The sequence below is a fragment of the Vombatus ursinus genome, unplaced genomic scaffold (genome assembly GCF_900497805.2).
Source record: "Vombatus ursinus unplaced genomic scaffold, bare-nosed wombat genome assembly UNPS02014818.1, whole genome shotgun sequence".
NCBI lineage: Eukaryota > Metazoa > Chordata > Mammalia > Diprotodontia > Vombatidae > Vombatus > Vombatus ursinus.
In genome coordinates this window covers 7,809,579-7,820,163 of record NW_020954596.1, presented here as the reverse complement: position 1 = coordinate 7,820,163, position 10,585 = coordinate 7,809,579, and the positions used below count along the sequence as shown (strand labels likewise).

General features: G+C 39.3%; 1 protein-coding gene across 1 annotated transcript in view; it reads left to right on the top strand.

Moving 5' to 3' along the window:
* NELFA (negative elongation factor complex member A) overlaps window positions 1-10,585 on the top strand; it is a 34,503-nt gene that overhangs the window by 6,153 nt on the left and 17,765 nt on the right. The window contains exon 2 of the mRNA XM_027836341.1: window positions 9,370-9,541. Within this exon, the coding sequence (XP_027692142.1) occupies window positions 9,370-9,541 (172 nt within the window). The remainder of the gene's footprint in view (window positions 1-9,369; window positions 9,542-10,585) is intronic.

Here is a 10,585-nt window from a genome sequence, read left to right as displayed (position 1 = left end):
GATTTTTAATTTGTTCTTTTTCTAGTTTTTTTAGTTGCATGCTCAAATCATGGATCTTCTTTTTCTCTTTTATTGATGTAAGGAATTAGATATATGAATTTTCCCCTAAGTACCGCTTTGGCTGCATCCCATATATTTTGGTATGTTGTCTCGTCATGTTCTTTAATGAAATTATTAGTTATTTCTATGATTTGTTCTTTGACCCACTTGTTTTTTAGGATTAGATGATTTAATTTCCAATTAATTTTGTATCTCTTTTCTTTGTCCATTATTGAATATAATTTTTATTGCATTATGATCTGAAAAGGATGTGTTGACTGTTTCTGCTTTTCTGCATTTGATTGTGAGGTTTTTGTGTCCTAACATAGTCAGTTTTTGTGTAGGTGCCATATACTGCTGAGAAAAAGGTAGATTTCTTTCAGTTCCCATTCAGTTTTCTCCAGAGATCGGTCATTTTTAACTTTTCCAGAATTTTATTTACCTCCTTAACTTCTGTCTTGTTTATTTTTTGGTTAGATTTATCTAGTTCTGAAAGTTGAGGTCCCCCTCTAGTGTAGTTTTATTATCTACTTCCTTCTGTAACTCATTCAACTTCTTCAAATGCTCTACCATTTGGTGCATATATGTTCAGTATTTATATGACTTCATTGTCTGTGGTACCTTTCGGCAAGATATAGTTTCCTTCTTTATCTCTTTTAATTAGATCTATTTTTTTGCTTTTGCTTTGTCCGAGATCATGATTGCTACTCCTGCCTTCTTTGCTTCATAACATAATAGAAGTATAATAGATTCTGCTCCAGCCCCTAACCTTTACCCTGTGTGTGTCTCTGCTTCAGATGTGTTTCTTGTAAACAACATATTTTAGGATTCTGGTTTTTAATTCATTCTGCTATTTGCTTCTGTTTTATGGGTGAGTTCATCTCCTTCATGCTTATACTATGTTAACTGTATTTCCCCTCCATGCTGTTTCTCGCTTGTTTATCCTCTTCTCTCTTACCCTTCACCCTTTCCCTCCTCACAATTGTTTACTTCTGATCACTGTCTTCCCCAATATACCCTCCCTTTTATAAGTCTCTCTTCGCCCTTCTATTATCCATGTCCCTTTTTACTTCCTTATAGGGTAAGATAGATTTTCATATTCAACTGAGTGTGTATGTTATTCCCTCTTTGAGCCAATTTTGATGAGGCTAAGGTTTAAGCTTTACTCCTCCCTCTTCCCATCCATTATAGTAGCTTTTTCATGCCTCTTTTGTATGGGATAATTTATCCCATTCAATCTCCCCCCACCTTCCAGTTCCATTTTCTTTCTCACCCCTTTATTTTGTTTTTTGGAGTATCATCCCATTGAAGTCACTTTATATCCATCCCTCTGTCTACATATACTCCTAATTGCTTTTATAGTAATAAAGTTAAGAGTTACAAATATTATCTTGCCACATAGAAATATAAACAGTGTAACCTTATTCAATTTTTCATGTATTTCTCTTGAGTCTTGTATTTGGAGATCAAATTTTTTATTCAGCTCTGGTCTTTTAATTAGAAATGCTTGTAAGTCCTCTAATTAAATATCCATTCCTCCCCCCCCCCCAAGATTATATTCAGTTTTGCTGGGTAGGTGATTCTTGGTTGTAATCCTAATTCCTTTGCCCTCCAGAATATTATATTCCAAGTCCTCTGGTTCTTTAATATGGAAGCTGCCAAATCCCATGTAACCCCGAGTGTAGCTACATGATTGTCTCTTTTTGGCTGCTTGCAATACTTTCTCTTTGATCTGTGATCTCTGAAATCTAGCTATGATGTTCCTGGGAGTTTTCGTTTTGGGACCTTTTTCAGGTGGTGATCAGTGGATTTTTTCAGTTTCTAATATAGCTAATATATTCAGGTTCTAACATATCAGGGCAGTTTTCTTTGATAATTTCTTGAAAGATATTATCCAGGCTTTTTTTTTTTTTATCATGGCTTTCAGGTAGTCCAATAATTCTTATATTTATCTCTCCTAGATCTATTTTCTAGATCAGTTGTTTTTCCAATGAGAAATTTCACATTTTCTTCTTTTTTTTTTGCTTTTTTTTGTTTTATCATATCTTGATGTCTCATAGTCATTAGTTTGTGCTTGTTCAATTCTAATTTTTCAAAATTATTTATTTTTAGTTTTCAGTATTCACTCACATAAGATTTTGAGTTCAACTCTCAGAACTAGATAAATCTAACCAAAAAATAAACAAGAAAGAAGTTAACTTACCCTCCCCACCTCAATGCCTTCCCTACTGAGAGCAAAAGAAAAACAAAATTCATTACAAATACATATAGTTATTCAAAATAAATTTCTATACTGGCCATATCCAGAAAATATTTGGGTCAGAAGAGACACTTGAACCCAGGTCTTCCTGTTTCTGAGGTCATCCTCTATCCACTGCACATCTGAGATACTTGCTTATTTTCTTGTCATTTACATTTTTGAGCTTTCCCATCATCCTCTCTATAGCTGTCTCTTCCAGTTCTCCTCCTCTGTGCCCAGGGCCCTTATGATGTTCCCTCTCAATCCAAAGGTCTCCTATCTTCTGAAATTTCCCTTTCTCTAAAACTCCTCCTTGGTCAACAGCTTCCCTTCCCGGCAAGCAACATAATTGTGGTAGTAATAGCTTCACCAGCACTGTGTTTAAGTGTGTCCTCTGGCTTCTTATTTTCTGTTTTTGTTGAGAGGTAGTACAGTGTGGTGACTAGGGTTATTCCAGTCCCTTCTCTGACACATACTGACTTTATGATCTGGGTAAACCACTTAACCTTTCAGTGCCCAGGCTGGGAAGGAAAGCTTCTTGCAGAAGGTAGAGTTTTACCTAAGACTTGAAGGAAGCTGGAGGAAGAGGTGAAGAGGGAAGAGTATTCCAGGCATAGCTAGTGAAAAATGCACTGAGTTAGAACATAAATTTCTTGAGGAACAGCAAGGAGATCACTGTCACTGAATCAAGAGTACATGGGGAGGGCAAGTAAGATGTAAGAAGATTGGCCAGGTAAGAAGGGACCTCATTATGAAGAACCTTAAAAACCAAACAGATTTTTATATTTGATCCTGGAAATAATAGGGAGCCACTGGAGTTTATTGAACGGGCATAGGAGGGACCTGAATTTAAAGGATGATCACTTTGACAGCGGAGTGGATGATGGACTATAGTGGAGAAAAGACCTGAGCAGTCTGTTGTAATCCTCCAGGGATGAGTTTCATGAGCACCTGCATAATAAAGAGGACAGAAGGGGGCATTTTTGAGAAATTTTGTGTAGACATACAATTGACAGGATTTGGATGATAGAGAGAGGGCAGGGAGTTGAGTATGACACCTCGGTTGTGAGTCTGGGTAACTGAAAGGATGGTGGTGCCTTTGACAGCAGTAATAGGACTGGCAGGAAGAAGGGAGGGTTTTGGGGAAAAGATAATGAGTTTAGTTTGGGACATGTTGGGTTTAAGATGTCTATTGCATTTCTAGTTCAAGATGTCTAATAGGCAGTTAAAAATTTGAGACCAGGGGTCAGGAGAGAGGATAGGGCTGGATAAATCTGAGAATCTGCATAGAGGTGATAATTAAATCCATGAGAGCTGATGAGATCACCAAGTAAAATAGTATAGAGGGCAGCTAGGGTTCAGTAGATGGAGCTCTGGGCCTGGAGTCAGGAAGACCCGAGTTCAGCTGTGGCCTGAGACACTTCTTAGCTGTGTGGCCCTGGGCAAGACACTTAACCCTGCTTGCCTCAGTTTCCTCATCTATAAAAACAAGCTGGAGAAGGAAATGGCAAACCACGCCAGTATCTTTGCCAAAGAAACCCAAATAGAGTCACAGAAGAGTGAGACATGACTGAAAACAACTGAACAACAATAAAAACCGTTGGACAAAGATTTCTAGCGTATTATCAGTAGTTCCTTGGGGGCCTGACAGCCTGTGTGGACTGGGAAGGGAATAAGTAAGCATTTATATGGTGCCTACTATATGCCAGGCATTGTGTTTTTTACAAATATTATCTTACCTGTTAGGCACTGTGCTGAGTGCTTTTTACAGATATCTCAGTTTATCCTCATAACAACCCTGTGAGGTAAGTACTATTGTTATCTTCATTTTTAATTTGAGGAAACTGAGGCAAACAGCAGTTTGCCCAAGGTCACACAGCTAGTAAGTGTCTGAGGTCAAATTTGAACTTAGGTCTCCCTGACTTCAAACCCAGCTTTGTCCACTTTACCACCAGCTGCTCTGAGTGGGGTAGGAGGAGGGGAAGGTATTAGTGAAGAATGAGCTGGGTGACTAGGCCTTCTCTTTCTCAGGCAGGGGCTCCCAGTCGTTGTATTGACTTCTGAGTAGCTGTCAGAAAGTGATAAAGTGGAAGATGGAGGAGCAGGTACTTACTTCAGAGGGGTGGAGGTAACACCTATGGATTTGGGGCTTTCTGACCCTCTTCCCAGGGTGAGACGTGGTAATATTCTTGTGAGATATTTGTATTTTAAGTTTGTTAAACCTTATAGTGCTATAGAAATGTTATTATTGTTGCTATGAATAACTCAGATGAATATCTAATTGGAATAAGGGCTAAGAAAAAAATTTAATTAGGTTTTCATCCCAACCCTCTCCTCCCCTCCACCCCCAACAGGCAGGTAGTCCCCTACCATTAAAGGTTGATGACCCCTGGTATATAAAGTTGAAGCAAGGTGAAACCAGATGATCTTAAGATCCTTCTGTTTGGTCTGGGAGTATCTTTTTAATGAGTTGTTTCTATCTTGTCCATGCCAAAGCATTGAACTGCTTGGATTCGGAAGACCCAAGTCTGCATTTTGGCATGTAACTGGCATGTATGTTGTTTTAAACTATAGGCCACTATAACATCTAGCTAGACACATTAAAGCTGGTAAGTTGTGTTAAGATGATTGAAAGAATCTTCATTAACATTCTCTTCTGATACATCATTATGTCGAGATGTTCTTATGCCAGGGGAATACTGATTCGGCAGATTCTCCCAAGCTTAGAGCCAATGTCAGCGAGCATGTCTGTCATCCGAGGACCCCTGAGGTGCCTTCAGAGAGGCCCATCATCTGGTTCACTTTTTGGTCACTGCAACACTCAGTTAGTTTGCTAATTCTTAGAGCTGTTATGATCTGCTTCAGGGGAGGAAGTACCTGTTCTGATGAAATCACAGGTCATGGAAGTAAAGAATCCATCAAGAAGCATCTATTAAGCACTTTCCTGTATGCTGACAGCAGGGAATACAAATTCAGCAAAAGAGAAAGGCAGTCACTACCCTCAAGAAACGTGCACCCCAGTGGGCAAAGGCAGCTCCGAAAAGGGAGCTAACCAGTCATATCTGGTAAATAAGTTTAGATGCAGTATGTTATTTATCCTCACACTGGTCCTGTGGGGTTAGGTGGTACGAATATTATCTAGTGCCCTCATAATTTTATACTGTTTATTTTTAAACTATCCTTAGTAAGCCTCAGCATCTAAAGATCCCAAATCTTATAAAAGTCACCATAAACCTCAAAAGTAGTGAAATGTACTAAGAGTCAGAAAACAATTAAACCATCAGTGTGGGTCACATGAACAGTGAAAAACTGCAATGACTAATCTGTTGTTTTTTAAAATGAGAGTGAAACTGTGACCGTGTCCATATGGCTGTGGGGCAGAAACTCCCAAAATAAAACTGACAAGCCACTGTGGTTGTTTTTTGAGTGGTTGGAAGGTGAGCTTTTAAAGAATATTCTGGTTTCTGGTGGAAATACACTTTAAAAAAAAACACATAAATTTAAAAAAAACTCAGATACTGCCTTCTTCTGTAGTATGTGTGCCTGACAGGCCTAGGGAGTAAGATGTGTTTGAAGAAATTGTTGCTCAGAATACCAGGTATTTTTGCCTGTGGATTTACCTAAGGTCACAGTTAATTAATGATAGATCTTAATCTCCTAACTCCCCAAATTATCATTTCTTTTTTTCCTGCTGTACCACAGCCGACTCCTTAAAATGAGGAAAGCTGTTAGGAAGTAAATGAAACTTTTTTTCAGTTGTTTCTCCCTTGGAACAGGCAGCCAAAGAAAACACGTAGGAAGAGACCACATCAAACTAATTCTTTATAAAGCGCATCAGTTTCAGGCACTCACTTTCTTCATATTCTGTAAATATGAAACTTGATCACTTCTGGATTTTGCCTGCCTGAAGAGGAGGCAGACTGCCCAGTTCCCACATACCTACTTCAGTAAAACCCCGAAGTAGACTGAATAATGATCAAGAAATCCAATGAGAAACTATGGTAAGTAGCATCTTCCACACCAAAACTGCATAAGGAGTCATCCAGAAGCCCCCAGGCAAGCCCCTTTCATACCCCCAACCTCCTTGAAGCAAAAATAGCTGAACCAAACCCTGCCATTGCAGGATAGCCTCTCATTATGATCAGAGAAGCAGCACAAGGGGCCAGCGAGGCTCTGTCTGAAGACAGTGAGAGGGGAGGGCTCTCCTAAGAATACTTCAGGGTTGTCCAGAAGCCCTTGGAAGTCCCAGCAAGAGGCAGCAAACAGACTGGTGCCTCCCACTGCATCCCCACAGTATACATACTGGGAAGGCTCAGGCCCAAGGGATCTGAGATTCCTAACACCCTGTCCTGAGATGCCAAGGAGGACCCTGAGGATCTAACACCACTCTAATCCTAAAAGATCCAGGGGGCCTAAAGCACAGGAACCCAAAACAAGGTAAAGCAGGGCTGACCACCTCTTCCAAAAGGACAGGAGAGCAATAGTTTTGCCCTGGCGCAAAGCTGGAGAAATAAGTAAGTGAAAGAAAATACCTACCCGCCTCAAAAATTATTACAGATTTAATTCTGTAACCTAAACAATGAATTTTCCCAAGGATTGTATCAGCACATAGAAGAAATTAATTAAGAGATTAAAAATGAAATAAAACATCTTGAAAGAACTGGAAGAAGACTAGCCTTGGATGCTATATTTCAAGAAAATATAAGTGAAAATTGCCCATATCTATTAGGACCAAAGGGCAAAGTGAGCAAAGAAAGAATCTACCACTCACTTCCTGAAAGGAGCCCCAAAAGGAAAAGTCCAAATTATGTCATAGCCCAAATCCAGAACTCAAAGAAAAAATACTGCTGGGATCCAGAATGAAGTACTTCAATTATCAAGGAAATACTATCAGAATCAATTAAGATCTGACAGCTTCTACTAAAAGTGAGGGAAAATCTTGGAATACAATATTTTAAAAGCAAAGGAGATAGCATTACAACCAAGAATAACTCATCCTGGCAAAACTAAATATAATTTTATAGGGGGGAAATGGATCTTTATTGGAATAGAGAGATTTCAAACATTTTTGATAAAAAGACCAGAAGTGAATAGAAACTTTGAAATACATTAGGAAGTACAGAAGAAAGCATAGACAAGGAGGGCAGTTTTGAAAGTAATGCCTGGGGTTTGTTACATACTTTGAAAAAAATTAATCAGTATGAAATGAGGTTCGTGGTTGTTTCAGATGGAATGCTCTTGGTATTCTGCTGTGTGTATAGAAATGTTCTTTTTTTATGTTTAAGTATAGAATTTTTGAAAAACAAAGACCGAAAAAAGGAAACTTAATAATCACTAAGCTTTTATTAAGTACCTGCTATGTGCCAGGTGCTGTTTAAGTCTAGGGTTACAAAGAAGGGCAAAGGACAGTCCAAACCCTCAAGGAGTTCATACTCTAATTAATAAGTAGGTTCTTAAAGTTCCTTTAACAAAAGGCGAGGCATAAAGTGTTTCATATTTTGGAGACTGAAAGCAGAAATTTGTTGTGCTCATATGCAAAAAAAATGTGTATGAATGTATCCAGTGTGTACAGACTTCTGATATGTACCTATGTTGCTGTAGGCAACAATAACGACATCTCCTTAGCGTTTGCTTTTATTTCATATTAGAACTAACCTTTTGGGGTTAGTTGGGCACTTTTTGAGCTTAAGTTTGTTTTCTTTCTGATAGGCTTTATGTCTTTGTGTAAACAGCACAGTGTAATAGGAAGAGAACTGGGGCTGGAGTCAGAGGACCTGACTCTGGCACTTGCTACCACTGGTGTAACACATCCCTTTACCTCTCCAGGCCCTCTTTATTCAGTTTCTTAATCTGTAAAATCACTGGGTTGGACTAAATGCCCTCTAATGGCCCTTCCCAGCTCTAAATCCATATATGATATTCAGATCCTACAGTTTGGTTTTGGCTAAAATACAGGGCAGGTGACTTTTCAGAAGTAAAGGATTAAAACAACTCTTTTTTTTATTATTCTTTTTTCTTCGTATGATTTAGGGTCCCTGCTTCTTGGGTAGAAATTTGTAAAATAGGGTAGTTACCTGTGTTTGCAGAGTCAGAACTTTGCAGTAATGATATTTTCTTGCTCTTGGGGGTCCATTCTGTTAGTGTTGACTGAAGAAGGGACTTGGTGTTCTCATTAAAGTTTTGGCATTAAGAGTTATTGGTTGGGATTATCTGTCATCATGAAAAAATAGAACTAGTTCGTATTTCTGTAGAACTATCTGATTTTAAATCAGTTACCTGAAGCAGGAGCATTGCTGTCCTTTTTGTGGACTCTAAAACTGTATTTCAGATTTAGGCTTGATGTAAGGAAGCATTTCCTAACAATCAGAGCCCTAATTAGCTCTGGGTTCCCACTTCCTCCTCCTCCTCCCCTCTCTGCCCCCCATCCCCATTAGAAGTCTTTCAGCAAAGGCTGGGTCACTGCTTGTCGACTGCATTATATGTAAGATTCTTCTTGGTATGGAGGTAGACCAAATGGCCTTAGAGGTCCCTTGCGACTCTGAAATTCTGTAGGGTGGGTGCCTAGTAAGGACTTCTGTAGTTTACCCATATCTTGGAGCTTCAGAGCCATCTCTGCCTTAGAGCAAACAGTTCAACAGCAAAAAGCCACTATCAAATGGACACTTAAACCCTATATTTAGGGGCAGCTAGGTGGCACAGTGGATAGGGCACTGGCCCTGAAGTCAGGAGGACCCGAGTTCAAATCCAGCCTCAGACCAAACACTTGACGCTTACTAGCTGTGTGACCCTGGACAAGTCACCTAACCCCAATTGCGCCCCTTCCCAAAAAAAACCCAAAACTCAAAACCTACATTTATATAGTGCTTTTTACTATTTACAAGATGCTTCCTCTTTGCTTCCCTGTGAGGTAGGTATACAACTTATACTAATGTCTTACAGTGAGAAAATAGAGGCTAAGAAAGTTGATTGATCTTTTAATTGAATTAAATAATCTTGAGTAAGGAATACATTTTAGTCATCGTTTGTACAACACATACATTAGATTTGGTATGTTTCTGTCATTTCTGCTTTTTCCTTTTTTTTCTCCTTAGATGAAAGGAGCATTGACTGAAATTATCCAGCTTGCAACCTTGGATTCAGACCCTTGGGTCTTAATGGTAGCTGATATTTTAAAATCCTTCCCAGATACTGGTTCACTTAACCTTGATCTTGAAGAACAGAATCCCAACGTTCAGGATATTTTAGGAGAGCTTAGAGAAAAAGGTATGTTGTGTTTTCATTGAATTGGGGGGATCTGAGTAGGCATGTGTTTTCTTCATTTAAAGTGAGTTGTCCTACTTCTGTCACAGTCGACACCTTGTAGTTCAAGCATTCCCTCTTTTTATAAGTAAAGGGGAAGTACAGGATTTAAGTGCTCCAGAAACACAAGTCCAGTGCTCCTAGGGAGTACAAAACAAAAACCTAAGACTTAGTATTTTAAGTTGATCTGTCAAAGGTTACAGATGCATCCCAAACTGAAAACCATAGCCATGGAGGGGCTCTTAGAGATGATGTGAGCCAACTCCCTTAATGATCCATTGTCATCGTCGGTTCACTTAATTTGTGATGTCATCAGAGTGGTTATTTGTTCTTGGTAACAATCAGAAGTGAACTGTCTCTCTTCATCTTGGATACCTTGCAGAAGACTTCTGTTAGGGTCTGTACTCTGTACCAGGACAGACCTTGCACTGTTCATCAGCTATTCCTTGTTTTTGCTATGGGATTGACCCATCTCCCTTTCCTGTGCTGCATTTTCTCAATTGAGGAAACCAGTAACTGACCTTTCTTGGGTGTGTTTTCATTCCTGTTACTTTAAAATAGTTGAATTAGTCACGCAGAGAGAGAGGTTTGTGCCTACACTCAGTGTGTTGTGGGCCACATACAGCTCGTGGGCCGCATGTTTGATACCCCTGTACTGGAGGAATTATATATTGCCTCCTGAGGCTTCTATGTGCTAACTTCCTAATGGATAGCCTCCCTGTAGACTTAAGAATGTTACAGAGCTCCATCAGTCTTCCCCCACCCCCCAAAACAAACAAACAAACAAAAAAAAAGACCTTTGTTTTTCCTTCCTAAAGCATCCGAGTCTTTTTAGTTTCTCATGTTAGGAAATAGGGAGAACAATGAACAAAGCCATGAATTGTGTGTCTTTATGGTGTTACCAAGGTCAGTTGTAGTCCCATTTCCCTCCAGCCTTCCACCTAAAGAGCTCCTTCCTTGATCAGTGCTGTTAGTATATGGAAGTTCTTGATGAGTCTTGGCTCAGTG